Below are 22042 nucleotides of genomic sequence, written 5' to 3'. Positions count from 1 at the left end.
AAAGGGAGTGACTAGCAGGATGGCCAGTAGTCCATGATCATTAGGCAAAAGCTGCTTCTATAATCTCTGAAGCAAAGCAGAAATGAAAGATAAACCTCCCCTGCCCCCCTGATGCATATTTCCTTTGTAATCCAGGGCTGGGGAGCCTGACCATAGAGGATGGTGGATCCAGGTCCCACAACACCTGGAAGGTCACAGGTTCCCCCAGCCTTGTATCACCCAGAGCAACTCTTTAAAAATATTAATTGGATTTTATAGTTTTACAAACCTAAAAATGAAGACTAAGACAGTATTGCCCACCCTCCCACTTCCCTAGTCCTCATCCAGAGCTATAGAAACTGGCATGCAAAAAACCAGTGTCTTGGTCCCTTGGAACGAGTTCAGTTTGCTTAGTAGTTGTGGATAGGGACGGTATTAACGGTAGATGACAGTTAATCAATTTTCTTGCTCATATTGGGCTAAAAGTCTTAAGTCTTTAACTGAAGGATTCTTTGGATCTCTCCTGTAGGACCATCCATTTATTTACTGTAGTATTTTCCAGACCATAAGGGAGCCAGTCCCCACCCTCCTAAAAGCAACCCAGGAAAGAAGCAAGTGGGTAATAAAGGAAGGAAGGAAGAGGAGAGGGGTGGCATCACACAAGTCTTACAAGAGGCAGTACCAGGCAAGGAGGGTGAAATCTTGCAGATCAATGGATTTGTTATAGAATATCTCAAGACGGAGTTTTGTTCATCATCCAACTGACCTAAGAGCAAAGGCAACAAAGGTCAGGCCCTCTTCTAACATTATTTCTGGAATGACTCCAAAAGCATAAGGGCTGTAGCTGGTGCTATATCTACTTACAGTAGTCCCATTTAAGTTAAAGGTCATGCCTAATGGACATTGATTTCAGTGGGTCTCCTCTGAGTAGGTCGTAGGTCATAGTTGGCTACAACCCATAGTGGGGTACAGCAAGATAAAGGCAAAAGAGGCATCTTAGCTTCAGGCTTACACTCCAGTGATACTGTGAAAAGCAGCGTTCCTGGTTGGTTTGGTTGTTAAGGACTCAGTTATGGAAACAGCCGTGGCAGATGGCCACAGGTGGGGAAGAAATAGCTACCGGTAGTTTCCTGCCTGTTAACAAAGCTTAATGTAAGTATGATGCATGCCACCATAACCAACCCACTCTGGGGAGCCCTTAGGGCAGTTTTTGAGCCTCATAAAAGGGGAGAGGGGTGTGGGTGACTCCTGGATACCTAGTCCTATATTTACTGCCTTTACAAGTCATGAAATAGCCATAGCAAGCTAAGGCTGGGCCTATCTATGAACCCTCAGGGCTGTGCAGCAGAAGTTCACTCTGGCAGCACGAAGGAAACTTCTCATAGCCAAAAGGCAAAAGTTAAAATATACAGCTCCTTGGAAAGGAGATTGGTAGATTTTCTGCCACACGTTATTGAAATGAGTAGTAAATCCAAGATCCTATTGTGACTAATTGCTGCCCATGAGAGTCATTGTGTTTGTAACCTACAACAATTTGAAGGGAAAGGAATAATTGCCACAAATCCTAGCCTGAGAGTTTCTGGCAGACTGTGCTTCTACTACAGGTGCTAAGGCCAGGGGATGCAGGGTAGCATAAGGGCAAAGAAGGACCGCCGCAGTTGTCAACACTGGGGTGTTCCCTTTAGGGTGTGTGACACCCATGCCAGGGTCCTTTTATCTAGTTTTATGCAACAAGAAGACCAGTTCACATAGACATGAACATGTTTTTACTTATACCAACACAAAACTGTTTAAGCAAAAACAGCAGTCTACATTTGGCAGAAACAGGTTTATTATGTACAAAAATTTGAAGACTTCAAACCAAGACACAGAAGAGGGTTTTTCCTGGGATGGTGATAGAACCACCCAGAAACAGGAAAAGCTGTTCCATTTCTTGCCAAGCTGGACTCTTAAGAGAAAATGTGACATAATTATCAGCTCATTGCATCATCATTTTGACAAAGTCATTAAAACATCACTGAAGGCAGAAAGAAACTGGACACTTTCTGCTTTTCTCTTGCATACACATACTTGAAACTGCCACATGAAGAGTCAGCAGTAGATTCCCAGCTACACAGCCAAGTCACGCATTCTCACACCACTGCCTGCTCCCCCTTGGAAATTTTAGGTAAGCAGCCACATGGTAAGACGCTTGACACAGCCAGTCCTGTCTGGATTCAAAATATGATCAAGGCACTTGTAGGTTCTCTTTTCTTCTTCACTAGGACAAGTTCCTTGCAACAGCTCATCTGACAGCCTGTTGCAAGAGGTGAGAGATCAACACTAAGAAATTCCATCACTACACAGGAAGTGAGATGCTAGGTCTTTAAGTCTGTCTGCTGAGAAAATTATTAACACTTAAAAAACACCTTTCTAATGCTGCTGTGCATAGCCACAGGGGGTGAGGGGAGTGCACAATGTCAGCTGACCAACTAGGTAGCCCTGCTTTGATACAAAGTGCTTGTTCCTGCCACGCAAACACAGACCACTGACCAGGGGTTTATAGGTAGGGGAAGACGTTTGCATGGCAGGACGGGGCGTGCAATTGTCCTCAGAAAAGCACACCAGCTGGATCTGCACTTGCCCAGCCATTCATTTCACTCCTCGGCTCGATGCTCCTGCCTTTGGCGCTCCAGCCTAGAGTGGACACGTTCGTAAAAGAGTAAATAGGCGCTGGACGAAAGGACTTCCTGCAACGTGGTCTTGTGAACCACATCATCTGAAATCCACAGCCACTGGTTGCTGGTGGCCAGCGTGCTTTTGCAAGACGGTGGAGATCGGCGATATGTGACAAAGTGTCCTGAGTGCATGTCCCCATGGTGGACCACAACGGCCATCAGGCGGTACAGATATGATGGAGAACTGCCAAATGAAGGAAAAACACAGGAAGGCTGGTTTACTCCAAGGCAGCAATGGTGCCCTTTGTATTGCCATGAGCAAGAGCATTCTACGGAATGGACTACTAGGCCTATTTCTAGAGGGGATCCATCCTCGTTAAGCAACAATGGCTCCATTTGCAAATTTCTTTCCATGCTCCTGTAGCAGCATCCAGACTTGAGATAAACCAAGCGGGCAAATGTGTGCTGGATCTGAACAGGTGAGGATTTCAATGCACTTTTGATACAGAGGACCCGGGCACCCAACAGAAAATATCAGTGGCAAGATGGAACATAAGAACGACTGGAGTTTTACTGGTCACTCCGAGAAAAGTTAGAAGTAGTTTCAAATGTTCTTACTTACCTACAGTCAGGTGCTGTCATGTATGGGAAAGCTACTGGGGATGTAAGGAAGGATGGAGAGCAGGTGCCATTCATAAAAGAGGACCTGTTGTTGCCCATCTGTTCAACATCTACGAAAAGACCCCAAAATCACAGTGCATCATTATTATTAAAATTGGTTGCTTGCTATTACAGAAGGGGGTGCTCCTGTGCCTGGTTTGTACAGTGTCCTTTATTTAAAGCTCTGAAAGTTGGTTTGTAAACAGCTACATGGCTGCTTTCCTATGGCAACTAAGAATTGCCTCCAGGCAACTACCGTAGGCAGGGAAACTGATCCTTCTGTGGGGCTACAAATTGCTTCTGTGGACTGAGCTGCAAGGTGGCTTTAAACGAGGGGTGGCAACCCTTTCGCCAGAGGGCCACATTCCCTTCTGCTTACTAGCAATGCGGAGAGCAGATGGCAAACGGAGTGCAGCAACAGATGTTCCTTTTACCTTTGCACAGTTGGCTCCATTCCAGCCATGGAAAAGTTGGGTTTCTACACATAGCCCTCTCTGTCCAGGCAAGATCACATTCCCTCCAGACACAGAGCAGGGCCAGAAATGGGCCCCACATACTTCCAGCTGGAAGATAATATTGTCCACACATCTTCCCCACATGGAGGTGGACATTAAACTTTTTCATATCTGAGACTGGCATAAAGCTAGATCTGGCTGGCCAGCCCAATTGTTAATTCCAATATAAACACACACACACACACACACACACACACACACACACACACACACACACGTACGTCTTGACCTGCCCCATACCTGGAGTTAGATGCGACATCTGGTGGAGGGCAGATGGGTGCAGCCTTTTTGACATGGTCATATGTATAGGAAGAGCCTGCTGGATCAGGCCAGTGGCCCATCTAGCCTAGCAGCCTCTTCTCACAGTGGATGACCTCCCTCAGTAGAGGTTGAATAGTCATCTGTCAGGGATGCTTTAGCTGAGATTCCTGCATTGCAGGGGGTTGGACTAGATGACCCTCAGGGATAAGGAGCCCAGGGTGGGCCAATCATATTGACCCACAGTCTTCCATGTACCTGCCAAATCTTTTACCTCTTAGCTTCTGGAATGAACTGGCTTGCCTCTAAACCACAAGAACTAACTCCCCTGTTGGTTCTCTCCCTTCCAAGTCCTTATTCACTTTGCTTGCCTACCGGCTTTTGGGTCCAGTGATGCCTGTGGGCTGCCTGCAGGGTTGGGCTTCTGGGCGGGGAAGCAGTGCTTGTAGACGTCCATGATGAGGAACTCGCCAAATTGCACATGCTCGTTCCGTTTCAGGGGCATGCCATGGTTGGACCAGCTCAGCCTTTGCAGGTGGATGCAGAGACACTGAGGGAGCTGTGGAGCAAAATGTAAGAAAGGGGTGGAAAGGTGGCTGTGCTAGTTCCAAGATGCAGGGTGGATGCCATAGAGGCAGAGGGTTTCCAGCACAGAAGAAGGCCAGAAGCCACAGAAGGCTTGATTGCCTTCGTCAACCTTGTGCTCTCTAGATGCTTTGGACTACAACTGCCAAATCCTTTGCCTCCTTAGTTTCCAGAATACATGGACTACTTCCTTTTCTCCACAACTATCTTGCATGGTAGGCCGCCATAGCTGCATAGGGGTTTGAAGCAAGGTCTTCCCACCCAATGAAACACCAACTATGCCAAACTAAATCACTCTGAGGGCCTTCTGGAGGTTCCCTCACTGCAAGAAGTGAGGTTACAGGGAACCAGGCAGAGGGCCTTCTCTGTACTGGCACCTGCCCTGTGGAACGTCCTCCCAACAGATGTCGAAGAAATAAGCAACTATCTGACCTTTAGAAGACATCTGAAGGCAGCCCTCTTTAGGGAAGTTTTTAATGTTTAATGCTGTATTGTGTTTTTAATATTTGATTGGGAGCCGCCCAGAGTGGCTGATGGGCGGGGTATAAATAATAAATTATTATTATTATTATTATTATTATTATTATTATTATTATTATCATTGAACTGACTTAGTAAGTTGAGAATCTTATTTGGTAAACAAAGAAAGGAGGGAATATTTTATTTCTTTTCTTTTCTTTTCTTTTCCCCTCTTATATTTTAAAAGGCAAGCTGCATAAAGTGTGAAATTGCAGCAGGTTGAATTTATTGACAGCATTTTGCTAATTTGGTGTAGTTTGCCTACATTATTTTGATTCTTGGTAAAGAAAATAAGAAACTGCTCTTATGGTGATCTTGGAAACTCCATGCTAAGACGGTTTTCTTACCTTCCCCAGTTTTAGCTGTTTGACAAATGTTGTTCTCTGGTTCTCCATGATTTGCCCAGTCCCTTCGGCCTGAATCTGGGGATGGGTGGATGGAGGAAGTCAAAATGAATTATAAACCAACCATGTTATAGTATAGGCACAGACCACTCTGAGAAATCTACAGTATGATCACATCTTACATGTAATTAACTTGCGCAATTTCAACCTTGTGCAGTTGAAAGCTGGCTAGCTGAAATTGCGCAGATTAATTGTGCTGGGTTTTCCCAGCTCATCAAGAGCTTTTAAGCTCTCTGCCTTGCTTATCAGGCAAGTCCTGCTCAGTGTGCAGGCTCTGGGATGCTCTTGCAAGATCTCATGGGGCTGCCCAAGTTTTTGCAAGCTCTCGCAATAGCATCACAGAGCCCAGGTTCTGAGCAGGACTTGCCCCCTTGTTTGGAGGCGGGGTGGGAGTCCTGCCTGGTGCACCAGCTTCAGAAGATAAGGATGATCGCACAGGGGCGGTTTGAGTATACATGTTTTGGCATACATCCACCACCCCTGTGCATGTAGTACTTCCTAAATGCACTATATTTGATGTATCCAGGTGTAGCAATCCTGAAGCAGATGGCATAATTCACAAGCACTGCATTTTTTGCATTTTAAGCTTTACTCAAGGGTGGGGGAGAATCCTTTAAGCTGGTCTTTCTAACCTTGGGCAGCTTACCCACATTGAAAAACCAGGATGGTGCCTAGAGTAAGACTATGGAAGGGTTGTCAGCCATTTTAAGAGCCGCAGGTGGGTCATAGTTCCTGCAACAGAAAAGGCTCCCCACCAAAACCAGCATCTTCTGCAACTTCAAGATCCACAACATCAGCCAGAAACACAAAAAACCCCAACCATCCTGTTTCTAAGCCCACAAGAGGACCAGGAAGAGAACTGAGTACCTAGGAAATAAAAGATGTATCAAGGGGCAATTGATCTGCACCAAACGCACTAGGGGAGGGGGGGGGTCACTGAAATCAAGAGACTTACTTTTGTGCAATTGGCACACAAGACATCCTTGACTGACTCAGTGGAGATGAAGTGGTGGAGGCACTGGTCCAGGGTCAGTGGGTGGCCCTGTGGAGGAGGGGTGGGGGAGTAAAACAGGAAGTGTTGGCGCACGTCCTTAAACCCAGCGAGTCAGAAAAGGGCTGTGCTTGGACAGGAGGGTGCCTTACCCACAAGGTGGCAGGGATACTCAGGGAAAGGCTGTCAAAAGTGTCGTATCTGAGGGGACTCTGAAAGAAAAAGAGCCCAAATGTCTCAATCAGGATTTATAACGTAAACACCTCACTTCTCGCTCCCTCCAACTTTCATGATGATGCTCTTTGCCTGCCTGGGCAGAGAATAAAAAGATGGCGGGGGGGGGGGGTCCATGAAACCCTTTTGAAATGAACCCTGCTGTACCAAAGAGCAGAGTCACATACACAACTCTGCCAACCTTACCCTCTACCCCTTCCCCACCACTGGAATATGCCCCATTAACCCCACCAGAAGGTTAAAGAGGCTCCCCTCTCCTGCACAAAAGCAATACCAGGGACAACAACTCTTCAAAGCAGGCTGCCCATCCTGGAAGCAATAACTGCCCCCCCCTTCCAGGAGTAATCTCAGTTGTGAGGAGCAGAGGGTCACCCCCTTGGCAGCTCCTCTTCAGCCCATCTCCCTGGGTCTTAGCACCACCCGCCCATTGATCTCCTGCAATCTGTTTGCCTCTTTCTCTCACACAGACTTACGGACCTGGTGTTTGCAATGCTTGCAGACCATGTTGCTCGTTAACCTGCCATGAAAAGGATGCTGCAGCTTCCAGTGACTCAACACAGGAGGAGGAGGAGGCCCTACAAACCAAAACAAAGCCTGTTCCCTCTGACTCTTCTATTGTTTGGCAAGACACGGTGACTGGTGCCCTCCCGATAATCTTGTATCTGGAAGCACCAGGAAAGGGAAGATTCCAATAGCACCATTGGGAAACCATTAGGCTAGTTTAAAGACTTTAGGTGCCCGGCAAAAATGTTCCTCTTCAACAAGGCCTTTGGCTGATAGACATCCGATGCCCTTTTAAATGTGTTTGGGGGGGCGTGTATTGGTTTGTTGTTCTTATTTTTACTAAGTATTTTGTGGGTTTTATATTGCAATTTATGTTGTGAACCACACTGAGATCTGCGAATGAAGGGTGCTATACAAATTTAATAATGTGGTTAGACAAGATTAAAGAGTGATTCCAATAGTCATACACCCTTTCAGCTCCTGTCACAGTCGCCCCATGCAGATGACAAAATCAGGCCACAACCCAAAGGTGTTTGGGTTTTTATATCAGTAGTACAAATAATATCTGCTACATTTCACCAAATCAGAAAAGTGTTTTTACCTCTTGTCCTGGAGCATATTTGCTTTTGTGGAATTTCTGGCTTCTATACAGACAAATACAAAATAAAGTTAGTTTAAAAAAAGAAAACACGTTCTACATGGTGATATCTTTACTATTGCACACAAGTGACAAGGGTGGTATCCAACTCAGTTATACTCAAGAGCAGATCCAATGATATTGATGGGCCTAATGTTAATTAACTTCAGTGAGTCCATTTGGAATTATACTTGGCTGAATACCACCCCAGGCAGTACAGAGAAGCACAACTTTGAAAAAAAAACAGCTTAAAAGTAGAATCTTATGTAGGTCTCTTCAGCGGGGCAGCCCACCAAATTATAAGAACATAATAGGAGCCTGCTGGATCAGGCCAACGGAGGCCCATCTAGTCCAACATCCTGTTCTCACAGTGGCCAACCAAATGCCTCTTTTGGAAAACCCACAAGCAGCACAAGAGCCCTCTCCCCTTCTGTGGTTTCCAGCAACTGGAACTCAGAAGCATTGCTGCCTCCAACTAATTTTATAAACTTCCATGTCACCTCTTACTCACCTTTTCTCTAGATGAAAAAGTCCCAAATGCTGCAACCTTGCCTACAGGAAAGGTTGCTTTGCAGCCCCTGTGTCTCTTGAGTGCTCACCTCCAGCGAATGCACATCAAACAGATGCACGACTCGCGGCTGACGGTCCCATTCATCTTCCAGCGAGGAGGTGAGGACATGGAACAGCTCATGAGCATCCTACCGAAAGAACACCAGAAAGCTCAGAATGCCAGCCCAAGCTCACCAGAAAAGTAGACAACAGGGGATAATGTATGTTGCCCTTGAGGTACATTTTTGCAGCTCCCCAGAAAAAAAAATGAATCCTGAAAATTCAGCTTGCATTTTTAGATGGACCTTCAGCAAGGCAACATGGAAGATCAAGAGCCCAGGGTTCCTTCACAGCAAGTTGGGGGGAAATCTCAAACCTATTTCATGTCTAATGAGCAGATTTGTGTGCAGAAGTTCCCAGATTCACACCTTGCCACCCCCCATCAAAGGGATCTGAGGTGGCAGATCTGGGAAAGGCCTCCCTCTGCATGAGACCTCACAGAGCCACTGATTGTCAAAGACAACAATGCAAAGCTGGGCGGTCCAATAGTCTGACTCACTGATAAGGCAGCTTCCCACATATCTGCATGCAGGGGGAGAGTTGTGCCTCAGACAGAGATGCAGTGGGCAGGCAGTCTCCTCTGTGCACTGAGTGCTTTCACATAGCCTTCAGCAAGTCTCAAAAGTACTCAAGGGGTGTGGGGAGGAGGGCAGAAGTGGGGTGAGGTCTGGGGAGAGTCCTAAAGGCCAGACATGGAGGTCTTAAGGTCTGCATTCAGACCCACCCTTGCAGTGAGTATTCAGACCTTTTCCCACCCACATAAAAAGGCAGTGCAAAGCAGGTAAAATAAAACTGGGAATGCCATAAATCAAGGGTGAAGAACCAGTGGCCCTCCAGGGGCTGCTGATTCCAACTCCCATCAGTCCCTGCCAGGACAGACAGCCATGGATGATGCAAGTCATAATTCACCAAAATCTGGAGGGCGGCAGGCTCCCCACGTCTGCTGTAAACAAAGCCACAATTCTTCAACGTAACACAAGAGCCCTGCTGGATCAGACCAAAGGCCTATCTCGTCCAGCAACCTCCTTCTGACAGTGACCAGCCAAATGCCTCCAGGAAGTATCTGGAAAGGCTGCAAGTAAGACATTAGAGAGCAATAGTCCTCTCCCGCTCGTAGATGCCAAGGCTGTAGAAAACAACAGCAACAGAGAAGCATGCTCTGGTGCCTTGCACCACTCGGGTAGCTACCTGCTCTTCGAAAGAGGAGATCTGCCACCTGTACATCCTCAGGACCTCCAACAAGCAGCTTGCATCCAGGAAGTCATCTTCAGTCACCTCTTGGCAGGATAAAGCTGAATGCATCAAACACAAAATAGTCAATGCACAGAAATGAATTCACTCATCCTAAACATGTGTTCCTCTTATTCTACAGAAAGTTCTCTCCACTTGTTCAAATGGAATTAAGTAGAACCCTGCTGGATCAGTGCACAGAACCACCTTGCCCACCATTCTGCTTTCCACAGTGGCCTTTGGGAAGCCTCCAAGTGGGACACAAGCACAACAGCCTTCTCCCCACTCATGCTCCCCAGCAGCCAGTACTCGTGGGACACAGGATGCCACCCAAGACTGGAGGCAGAGCAGTCTTCCTGACTACAGCCACTGACAGCCTTATCCTCCATTAACTGCCAAATCCTCCTTTAAAGCTGTGCAATTTGGTGGCCATCACTACAACCAGTGGGAGCAAATTCCAGAAGTTTAACTGTGTGGAGAATCACCTCCTTTTGTCTGTCCTGAATCTTCCAGCATTGAGCTTTATGGGATAACTCCACTGGGTTCTAATATAACGAGATACGTTTTGGGCTCCATAGCACCTTTATAGGAAAGAACAGAGCAGTTCAGATAGATGCTGGCAATGTGATACCTATAATGCCTCTTGTGGGGATGTCCTGTGGTATCTTCTTTTTGGACAGAAATTGTTGTTCATATTGGCTGTTTTGGAAAAATTCTTGATACCGGTACAGTACTTGCAAATGACTACACACGATTATATTCCTATGATGTGAGGACTATCAGATAGACAACAAAAGTTAATCCTGTGAGCCCTTACAGTTGCAGAGACATATGCTGGAAGGATAAACACTCACCAGTGGTCTGAAGATCTCATTGCCCTTTCTACGATTGAATGTGTATCTTATCTGGTCATTTGGATATCTTGTTGGGACATCCTACCTATGTTAATATATGTTTTGAAGAGGATTGATTGATTGTTCTTATTGTTAATGAGCCAGTTCAGGAAAGTGATTGCCCAGTATTCTTGGTATATCTCATATAATATTTGTACATAATTTTAGAATCTTAGCTTGAAGGTGCTTTTTCCCATAAGTTACGTGATGCTAAGTATTTGTAGGTCCCCTGTACTGTTTACCTTTATTCTATTGTTCTTTTTAAAACATTGTTTTCTTGTTTTGAGGTTTGCAACTGTTTTCTCTACTTATGTAACAAAATGAAATACTGTAAAGACATACAAGTGGAACCTCGGTCGTCAAACGTAATCCGTTCCGGGAGACCGTTCAACTTCCGCAACATTCGACAACCGAGGCACAATGGGTGGTCAGCAAAATCCATTGAAAAAATGGAGAAATGCACCTCCATTCCGAGGCGCGTTTGAAAACAGCAGCATTCACTTCCGGGTTGTCGGCATTCGAAAGCCAAAACGTTCAACTTCCAAAGTGTTTGCAAACCGAGGTTCCACTGTACTTGATAAAAGGAAAAGAAGTGGCCTGCTTTATGCTTCGTGTTATGCACCCAAAATAACACAAAGGGACCTTTACCTTTCAGGAGGTGGAGCAAGGTCAGGGACAGATACTGGTGCTTCCCAGACGTCTCACTCTGGCTGACCTGGTACTGAACTGTGAATCCTTCCAGCCACTTGATGAAGGACGGACAAGCAGACAGCCCCTGGAGAAGTGAGTTCATGAAGCATGTGTTTCCCAGGTTGAGAAGACCTGGCACTAGCCCTGGGGGGGAAATACATCAGTGCAATTGCTGCAACCTTCTGAACACAGCCTTCCTGCTTTTACTCTCCAGCACCTCTGCCCTGCCCTGCCCTGCCCTAAATGCTGCTCCTTGTCCTGTCATTTGCAGAACGCTCTCCCTGGTGGGCATCGCCTGACACCACCATCACACAGCTCTAGGCACCAGACAGAAACACTCCTTTTCCACCAGCCCCTTGGCTCTTAATTATCTGTGGTCTCCTGGAGTAGGTGGAATGTTTTAATCCTGCGTTTAAAAAATAGGATTGTGTTTTAGATTTTTCTTTGTTTTTCTTTTATGCTGGTTTTAATGTATATGCTTCCTTTATTACAGTACATTGCACATAGTGTTGAGTTACCTTGGTAAACAAGCTCCCAATGAATTTAATAAATGAACAATTTACTGCATGTTGTTCTGACCTTCTTCTTCCATTTGTTCTCCCTCCTCCGCTCCCAAACATCTCTGTGGTCTTGCTCTTGTCACTGTGTCTTGTTTAATCTTCTCTTCTTTCTCTCTACCAGCAAAGGGAACCCACAACCCTTCAGATGTAGCTAGACTCCAACTCCCATCATCCTTGAGTGTTGGCCATGCTTGCTGGGGCTGATTGGAGTTGGGAGTGCAAAAACCTTTGGAGGGCTTCAAGTTCCCCCATCCCTGCAGTATACACTCCCACCATTCTGCATGTATCAGTTGCATCCTCCTATAGTTCATGGGTGGGGAACATCTGCAGCCCTCTAGGTGCTGTTGGTCTCCAACTGCAATCAGCATGGTCAGTGGCCAGGACGATGGGAGTTGACAACAACACCTGGAGGTCCAGTTTTTCCCATCCCCATTTTAGTTGGAAACCCTTCCACCTGAAACCAGCCCTTCTTCCTGCTTTTGATTCCAGAGTGTCCTCAAAAAGCATTTGTTCACTCTGCTTAGTCCCAATTGCTGTCTTCCTCCATTTTGCTTTCCTTCCTCAGGTTCTTAATTTTAAGACAATCCTCCTGCAGACAGGGCCTCAGTTACGGTATGTTTTAGTTTTCTGTATGGCCACCACTAGCCCTTTCAGGCACAATAACACACCTTCAAAAAAGACAAAAGGGCTCTCCTGTTGGGATTCAGTGGCCAAGGAAGACCCCAAAATTTATATGAGACTCTTTTTGTTGGGATCAGGAGATGCAAAATGCAAACTCCCCTTCCCCAATCACTCCTCCCTAGTCTCTCTCTCATTTACCTTTCCTGCGTTTTTTCCTCTCTGTGATGGGGCCCCATAAGACATAGATGCTTGCAGCAAGAGCAGCCGCAATCCCACCAATCACTCCCCAATTCTTCATTACTTTATACCTAAGAAGAAAAAAGAGGGGGTGAACCCAATATACATCTGTAAACAAACAGCCCAAAATATTACACTGCATACAGTCCATAGCTGCCAAGTTCTCCCTTTTTTTAAGGGAAATTCCATTATGCTGAATAGGCTTCCTCGCGAGAAAAGGGAAAACTTGGCAGCTATGATACAGTCGTACCTTGGTTGTCGAACGGAATCCATTCTGGAAGTCCGTTTGACTTCCGAAAACGTTTGAAGACCAAGACGCAGCTTTCAATTGGCTGCAGGAGCTTCCTGCTCTCAATTGGAAGCTGCGGAAGCTGCATCGGATGTCCAGCTTCAAAAGAACGTTCGCAAACTGGAACACTCACTTCCAGGTTTGCGGCGTTCGGGAGCCAAAACGGACACATACCAAGGCATTCAACAACCAAGGTATGACTGTATAGCTATAATTGGGGGGGGGGGAAACCCACACATTATTTGAGTTTTTGGCAAGGACACTTTTTATATGATTTGGCATTCCTTTATTGCATATTAAAAGGGAACCATCATTTTCAATACAACCCTCATCACAATCCTGGCAAATCTGGAACTATACTTGATAATCAGATAATGCTATTCTTTACTTGGACTCTCCCACTCGGCCGACATGAAGATCCCCGAGTGACCTAGGAGGTCAGGCACGGCCTTCTCTCAGGGGATTAAATGAGGAGGGAGAGACTGGGGACGGGGGAAGGTGGGATATAAACGCAGAAAGCGAAGAAGAAGAAGAAGAAGAAGAAGAAGAAGAAGAAGAAGAAGAAGAAGAAGAAGAAGAAGAAGAAGAAGAAGAAGAAGAAGAAGAAGAAGAAGAAGAAGAAGAAGAAGAAGAAGAAGAAGAAGAAGAAGAAGAAGAAGAAGAAGAAGAAGAAGAAGAAGAAGAAGAAGAAGAAGAAGAAGAAGAAGAAGAAGAAGAAGAAGAAGAAGAAGAAGAAGAAGAAGAAGAAGGATGCCGCCCCTGAACCCCCACGGGGCCTCCTGGATCCAGACCAGCATCTTGCTTCCAAGGGCGGACACTCAGATGCCCCCTCCCCAGAAGCCTGCAGGCGGGGTGCTTCCCCCCCAGCACCTGGCGCTCAGAGGTAGACTGCTGCAGCACATGCAGGCTCCATTCTGCCCCCTTCACAGCCAGGCGCGACCCGACCCGCCGACTGACCTGGCCGCCCCTCCGGCCCGGAAGAGCCGCCTGGCCGCCTTCCTGCCGACCTCCTCCACCCCGCGGCGGCTCAGCAACATCCCGCCCTGAAGTGTCCCGCCTTCGTGCAGCAGCTGCTTCGGCTTCCACGGGCGGAACGAAAGGCGTCAGGCGCGCGGGGGAAGGGAGAAGGCGGCGGAACGGAAGCGGGCCAGCCGGACCCTTGCGGCGCGCGGACTCCCCAGCAACGGGCTCTCCCCGCCTATCTCCGCGCGCCCTTTGTTGCTAAGGCGCACGCCGCTCTGAGGCTCCGCCCTGCCGCCCGTGCCCTGTGCCTTGGTTCCGTGGCACAAAGCAAGCAAAATGCTGTCGCCAGTATCAGTGCCGGATTTACGTACTGTATAAGCTAAACAAGCTATAGTTTAGGGCCCCACTCTCTTGAGGGCCCCCCTAAAAAAAACTAAAGGGGAAAAAACTTGAATGTACATTTCCAAAATATAAGATAAAAATCAAATCAAATAAAACCTACACACAGTTGGAGCTTAATAATTATTTCACTATTAATATACTTCTTCTTAATTGTAGTTCACTATTAATATACTTCTTCTTAATTGTATTTCAGTTCAACAATTACTTTGATAAAATACATATTTTGTTATGTGCAAATGGCTTTAGAAACCTATTAGGTCCATAAATTACCATATAGCATATATTCAACACAGAAAACAGTGACAATTTATTGTTGACAATTTATTGTTGACAAAAGGACAGCTGGACATATACCGGTAAAGGGCCCCATTAACTTCAGTAGCTTTGGGCCTCATCAAACCTAAATCTGGCCCTGTCCTTCACTCTTGATTTTAATTGTTCTCCATATATTCCCGAGGGGAAAAGAGGAAAGCAAAAAGCGTTCCTGATTTGCCTGTGTTAGTTTAAATGCGCCCGAGGAGAAAGAGAGAAAAACAAAGCACTTTAAACAAAACAGAAAAAAACAGAAAATACGTTTTACTTGGGAGTAAGGTCCTAGTGAATTCAAAAAGGGCTTGCTTTTGAGTAGAATCAGGCAGTAAATAGGCAATGCTCCTTATGACTAACAAGCCACATGCATAATATTTGTTAAGTGTTGTAGACTTTAAATGGCCTGTCATCTTATTGGGCAAAGGCATAGTAAAATTCAATTTAAAACAAGAAGAATACAACAAAGAGGGAAGCCATTGGGATGACACAAGCAAGAAAGCTGTGGCCTGAAGTCAACCCAAAAATGTGCTGCTTGAGTCAATTTTTTAAAATTGTAAACCACATTGGCAGGAGGAAGGCAATAAATAAAATCAAGGAACAAATACAATTAACTATATTAAACAGCAGAGCAGAGCTGATACTTAACATCAATCTTAGCTGACAATAACCCTTAATTAAGAGCAGCTGCTGATTCCTAGACAATAGGGGGCTAGGGGCTTCCTACATAAACTGCTTCATGTGCCTTGGTAGAAAGGGGGTACAGTATATAAATGCAATAAATAAAGAATAATAACCTGCAGTTGCACAAGACAACAATAATGTTTTAATTTGAGCAATGAAACATAGAAAGAGTTGGCATCAATCTTTCCTAAAACTAAATAATAATAAAAAACAATAAATTGAATTTTTTAAAGCTGGCATACTTCAATAATTATTAGTATTCAAATGAGTATTAAAAGTTACAGGTAGGTAGCCGTGTTGGTCTGATGTAGTAAAAAAAAAAAAAATCCTTCCAGTAGCACCTTAGAGACCAACTAAGTTTGTCATTGGTATGAGCTTTCGTGTGCATGCACACTTCTTCAGATACACTGAAACAGAAGTATCTGTATCTGAAGAAGTGTGCATGTACATGAAAGCTCATACCTATGACAAACTTAGTTGGTCTTTAAGGTGCTACTGAAGGAATTTTTTTATTTTGTTTCGACTTAGACCAACACGGCTACCTACCTGTAACTAAAACCCTCTGTGTGTTAGAGAAAACCCCTGCATGTGAAGACAGCCTCTGGTGGATTGAGCAGATGAGACCAAGAGTTGGTTCAATTGTCAAGAAGGTGGTTTCTGCACGTACTGTAGAGAGAAGTGAGGGGCAGATGGGCCCATCAACCTGGGAAGGGAGCTCATCAAGGAGAAGGAAAACTGATCCTAAACCTCCACTACCTTGTGGGAGAAGAAAAGGCTAAAGAGTAAACTACACAAATCAGGAGTGGAGTCCCTAAGGCAGTTGGATGGCGCCTGGTATACCTCCTTCTGGCAACTTCTGCAGCCAGCTTGGTGCCTGTAATGTCTCAGCAATGAGGAGGCACCGCTGCTAAGACAGTCTTTACTGAGCTGTAGACATGGTTTATTGAAGAATAACACATAGCGACAACATCCACCCAGCAAGGGAGGAAAAGCACAAGACGAACCAACGGGTGGGGAACAGGTTACCACTAAAATACCTGTATCCCAGTTAATAGGATTCAGGTGCACATAATAAGATTCCACACTTAAAGTCACATACATCACATCTCCCTTTCACACTGAATTTAAAAATACAATAATAAACAATACAAAAATACAAAGGTACAATAATAAACAGTAATAAACACACATGTTAAAACTAAGGTCATGACACATATCTTTGAGGCATATACACACACCTACCATATGAGGTTACATATGTGGGTTGCCTTACATCTGTTTGCATATTAGGTGTTCTCTCAATTCCCTCTCTGTTATTGTCACTTTGCATTTCCTTTCTATTCCCAGTCAATATACCTTTTCTCTCCTCAGCTTGTACACTCCTAGGCCTTATTCTTCGCCTATTACGCCTATACTCATGTCCCGATGAAGTGACTACCCGGTATGTACGTGGCTGATCACACTTTCTTGTGACTACAGCTGGGGACCATCCTTCTGCTGACTCAAACCATACTGGATCCCCCTCTTTCAATGGCCTAAGAGGCCTTGCAGTGCTATCATAAAAATACTTTTGCCGTTCTTGATTCCTTTTGAGGCTCTCCCTCACCCCCTCAGGTATCTTAGGACGTAGCACTTCCTCAGTCACTGGTAGCTTACTCCTCAGGACTCTACCCATCAACAACTGAGCAGGAGAGTATTCCAATCCTGTCACCGGTGTATTTCGATACTCCAATAGTGCTAATTGGGGTTCTTTGTGTGTTTGCTCTGCCTTTTTTAGGAGTAGTTTTATAGACTGTATTGCCCTTTCCACCATTCCATTCGACTGTGGGTATCCTGGACTACTGAAACGCTGTTCGAACCCCCAGCCTAGGGCAAATTGCTGGAACTCCTGACTTGCAAATGGCATGTTATCAGTGATAACTATCCTTGGAACACCATGCCTCGCAAACACTGCTTTCAGTCTGCTAATTACTGCTCCTGCTGTTTTATCTGGGAGACTCACTACTTCTGGGTATTTAGAAAAATAATCTATTACCAATAGAAAGGGTTGCGCCCTGTACTCAAAAATATCTACTCCTAACTTTTCCCAGGGCAGCTCTGGAATCTCATGTGGTATGAGAGGTTCTTTTTGATTTTTTGGTGCACATCTAGCACATATTAGACAGTTCTCTATGAATGTTTCTATTTCCTTACTCATACCAGGCCAATACATTATTGTTTTTGCTCTCATTTTTGTTCTTTGCATGCCCTGATGTGACTCATGAAGCTGTTCCAAAACTGCCCGCCTTTGAGATACAGGAATAACTACCCTTTCATCAACATAGAGAACACCATCCTCACAGCGCAGCGAGTCCTTCACCACCCAAAATGCTTTTGCTGCTGATGGTACATCTCTTAGATGCAGTGGCCATCCACGCGATATTAAAGATGCCACCTCCTGCAACTGTATGTCTTGTTTTGTTGCTTCCTGTATAGCTATTACCCCTGTAGGGTGCATTACTATTTCACCTATTTCATATATTACTTTCTCATCATCTATGGGTTCCACGTCACACTCTGGTGGATCTACTGTGGCCCGAGATAGCGTATCTGCCAAGTACATTTCTTTCCCTGGCACATACTTCACCTCCATCTGATATCTTGGCCAGACTCTTCTGCCCTGGGATCTTATCATATATTTCAACCGGCAGAACATTTGCCTCAGCTCCAGTATCAAGCTTAAACTGCACCTTTAATCCTCTCAAAAAAATGTCAGCAAACCATCCTGGAGGCTGTACAGCTACAGTGTCCATTTCCTGAGATAGTACTCCTATAAACAGGCTGTGTAAGTCCATATCATGAACTTGACGACTTCTTTGATCTTTGGTAACTCCAATTGTAGATGCCTTGCACATCCTGGCGAAATGGTTTTTCTTGCCACACTTATGACAAACTTTTCCTAACGCCGGACATTTATGAGACTTATGTGTACTCCCACACTGAAAACATCCTTTATATCCACCATAGTCTTGTCTCTGCCCCAAACGTGAGTTCACATTCCCAAGAGTCTGTACTGGAACTTCAAAGTTCTCTCTTATCTCTGCTGTTTCATCGAGCTGTTTCGCCATAGTAGACATCTCACTGAGCTGGTTTGCTGTTACTTGTTCTATTTGACAAATCTCTACAGCCTTTTCGAGAGTAAGGTCAGACTCCTTTAACAACTTCTGCTGCAACCTCTCCGGTGCACTAAAAACAAGCTTATCTCTGACCAACTCATTAAATGCCGAACCAAACTCACATCTGCCAGCTCTTAATTTAAGTTCAGTTACAAAACGTTCAACAGTGTCCCCCACCTTCCAAGGATGATTCCAAAAAGAATACCTTTCAAATATCACATTTTTTCGTGGAGTGCAGTACTTTTGAAATTTTTCCAGAACCTCATCGACAGTCTGTGGTTCGTCATCTTCATTATCAGAAAACTTAAATGTCTCATAAATCTGTACCGCCTCTTCTCCCACACAATTCAACAAAACAGCAACCTGCCTCTTTGCCGAAAAGCGGTCAGCTCCAGAAGCCGTCAAATACACACGAAAAGCTTGCTCCCATCGTCTCCAATTCTCTGCCAAGTTTCCTTGGAGCACAAGAGGACACGGGGGTCGAAAAGAATCCATCTTCTGACACCATGTAATGTCTCAGCAATGAGGAGGCACCGCTGCTAAGACAGTCTTTACTGAGCTGTAGACATGGTTTATTGAAGAATAACACATAGCGACAACATCCACCCAGCAAGGGAGGAAAAGCACAAGACAAACCCATGGGTGGGGAACAGGTTACCACTAAAATACCTGTATCCCAGTTAATAGGATTCAGGTGCACATAATAAGATTCCACACTTAAAGTCACATACATCACAGTGCCAAATGTCTGGCTCTGCTTTCCTTTGGACCACATCAGCAAGGCAGAGAGGTGGAGGGGGGAATCTGGTCACCTGGGCAGCGCAAGTTCTCCATCCACACTGCTCAGGTTTATGCCCCAGGGAGGTCACTTGGGTGCTGCTGACGCAGTGGTTTGACTTCACCCCTGGAGTGAAGTCTAAGACAGACGGGTGACAGCAACTATGCAACAGCCATAACAGACTCACTAGCACAGACCTTTCTTGTGCAAGTCCAATTCCTCCTGCTCATGCACAAAGTATTTCCTTTTCCATCAGCATTCGAAAACTGTGCTTGTTTGCTCTAAAGTATCAGGAATGTAGCAGCAGCTGTGAAGCGTAGTTGGGGAGAAGACAAATTATAATTGTGTGCTTCACAACTGCAGCAATGTGCATGCCTTTCTAAAGGGGCCCAGGATCTAAGATTACCTGGCTGCACTCCCACTGCCTCGGTGGGTTCTCTCCCACACCCTGCCCCCCCCCAATCCAGCTGCTCATAAGCTCTCAAACACCTGTTCAGCAGACACTCTTCCACAAAGCAAGTGAAGTTCAGCCAGAACAACACAAATGCCAGAAAGCTGTTTTGAAAGAGCCATCCAGCCAACCAGTAATTAGTTCTCAGAGTGTTGGAGAAAATGCATATCATTCAAGGCCTTTAGTAACTAGCAGCTCTTGCCCTCTCAAAACACTCCATAAAGTGTGTTGCCTATTTCTTTTATATACAAGGTTCCTGCTGCCTCTGTTGCCTCTGTTGGCTTCTCTTTCACTCTCTGCTGGTTTTTACACCTATTTTCACCCCAGCAGCCTAAGGTAGCTTCACCACCAGAAACGGATGAACTCCCCACCACCCTGAAAATACCTTTTGTTCCCTGCAATTTCTGAGGGGATTTGGAATGGACAAGATCTGTCATGTTTGCATTATCCCAGCAATACTTACAGTATGTTATCTTAACATTGTAGCAGCTAAAAAGACTCCCAGACACTGGCGGAAGAACGGGGGTGCAGAGGGAGCAGACCGCCCCGGTACCACTATTCCGGTAGGGTACCATCACAACGCCCCCCTGGACACGCCACTGCTCCTAGATTGGTTTGCTTATCAATATAAACAGAAAAGGACTGTCTCAGCACAAAGGAAAAAGGGATGAGGAGGGAGGAGATAAAAACAGAAGTAAACTCAGGGCCAAGTTACAGGTTGTTATAATAACCAGCTGGGATGGAAACTGTTCAGATAGTCTGATGGGATGGTTGCTGCTGTGTATTAATTGAGGCACAGAACAGAACAGCCCCGTTTCCCTTCCCTCCCTCTATTCTGCAGCCTCATGGAAGGGCTCATCTAGCCACCTTGTAAGGTGCCTGGTATTCTGATCCTAATTTTTGTCAATGGAAAGGGGTAACATAGGCAGCTGCCTTAGATACCAGGTCATGCTATATGTCCATCTCACCCAGTCTTGTCTACTTTGACAGCAGCTCTCCATGAACTTAGGCAGGGACCTTCCACACTTCCTACCTGACCATTTTTAAAAATGCCCAAGTATTGGACTTTCATGCACCTCACAAAGACTCCTTCCACAACCACTCTGCTCATCTCTGGACTGCCACAGCAAGCCTATCTCATGGGTGGGGCATTTTTTATTTTAACTTTTTATGGTACTTTTAGAAAGACTTGACACATTTATGGCGGCAGAAGCTTTCAAGGACAAAAGGGCCGACTTCACTGGATATAACTTCATGAAACGAAGTAGACCTGAGCCCCAAAGAGAAAACTCTGATTTCTTCTCCATCAGCATTTTCCCCACTTTATCTGAGCCTTGCAGGCTGAGCACAGTGACAGAGCAGCCACTTTCCCCATGAAAAAGTCCCAGTCCCAGATGGCACCTCCAGGTAGGGCTGGGAAGGAGTCCTGCCTCAAACCTTGGAGGGCTGCCACCAGTTCACTGTAGACAGTATTGAGCAAGGTGGACCACTGCTGAGGGTTCCCAGTTAAACCAGCCCTGGAGCAACAAGGGCTGGACTCTTACCTTATTCTTAAGGGGAAGGACCACAGCTCAGAGCAGAACACCTGCTTTACATGCAGAAGTTCCACATTTAAGTCCTGGCATCTTCAGGGCCGGGAAAGGCTCCTCCCTGAAGCCCTAGAGAGCTGGTGCTGGTCAGTGTAGACAGAGTCAGAGGGACCAAAGGTCTTCCCATCTTCTCCCTCTCTCTTCACACGGGAACTCACAGACATCTAGTGAAGCTGAACCTTGGAAGATAAAAGGAAATCCTTCTTCACACAACATATAGTTAAACTATGGGACCCACTTCCACAGGAGGCAGTGGTGGCCACCAGCCTGGGTGGCTTTAAGGCGACCAGACAAATTCATGAAGGAGAAGGCTCTCAATAGCTACCAGGCACAAGGGCTCTGCTCTGCCACCACCTTCAAAGGCAGCAACGCGTCTGAATACCAATTGCTGGAAACCACAAGAGGGGAGAGGGCTTTTGCTTGTGGGTTTCCCACTAGGGCATTGGGTTGGCCAGTGTGAGAACAGGATGCGGGGCTAGATGGGCTATTAGCATGATCCAGCAGCTGCCTCTTCTGATGTTCTTACCAGTCTCCTAGCAAAAATTGGTATCGCACCTTGGAGCTTAGGGAGCGGGTAGCTACCGGTAAAGATAAATGGGAAGGGAACTGGCAGATTCCTGTGGTCAGACAGAGGGGAGTTCG

General features: G+C 45.7%; 1 protein-coding gene across 3 annotated transcripts; it reads right to left on the bottom strand.

Moving 5' to 3' along the window:
* Positions 1 to 364: 364 nt before the first annotated feature.
* Positions 365 to 14179, bottom strand: USP30 (ubiquitin specific peptidase 30). 3 transcript variants are annotated; one of them, XM_035135735.2, is made up of 13 exons: positions 14030 to 14179; positions 12745 to 12854; positions 11324 to 11509; positions 9741 to 9844; positions 8543 to 8641; positions 7908 to 7950; positions 7280 to 7377; positions 6721 to 6780; positions 6533 to 6619; positions 5521 to 5595; positions 4445 to 4628; positions 3259 to 3367; positions 365 to 2880 (listed from the first exon to the last, which is right to left on the bottom strand). In XM_035135735.2, exons 1-13 carry the CDS (start codon positions 14107 to 14109, stop codon positions 2616 to 2618), a joined length of 1500 nt encoding a protein of 499 aa, XP_034991626.1. In that variant the 5' UTR covers positions 14110 to 14179; the 3' UTR covers positions 365 to 2615. The 3 variants fall into 3 exon arrangements, with proteins under 3 accessions (XP_034991626.1, XP_060138033.1, XP_034991627.2); XM_060282050.1 differs by having other exon boundaries at positions 11324 to 11450; positions 14030 to 14175; XM_035135736.2 differs by lacking the exons at positions 12745 to 12854; positions 14030 to 14179 and adding an exon at positions 11945 to 12736.
* Positions 14180 to 22042: the final 7863 nt, after the last annotated feature.

The sequence above is a fragment of the Zootoca vivipara genome, chromosome 13 (genome assembly GCF_963506605.1).
Source record: "Zootoca vivipara chromosome 13, rZooViv1.1, whole genome shotgun sequence".
NCBI lineage: Eukaryota > Metazoa > Chordata > Lepidosauria > Squamata > Lacertidae > Zootoca > Zootoca vivipara.
Note: the sequence above shows the minus strand (reverse complement) of the source record. Positions and strands in the feature narration are given on the sequence as shown.

Excerpts from the sequence above, each read along its gene's own strand:
- USP30 (XM_035135736.2), bottom strand. The coding sequence starts at position 12,293 with ATGCTGATTGCAGTTGGAGACCAACAGCACCTAGAGGGCTGCAGATGT. Across the intron at positions 9,845-11,323 it reads CTTGCTCCACCTCCTGAAAG|CTTTATCCTGCCAAGAGGTG; the intron begins GTAAAGGTCCCT and ends TGATGCATTCAG. Across the intron at positions 8,642-9,740 it reads TCTCCTCTTTCGAAGAGCAG|GATGCTCATGAGCTGTTCCA; the intron begins GTAGCTACCCGA and ends TTCTTTCGGTAG.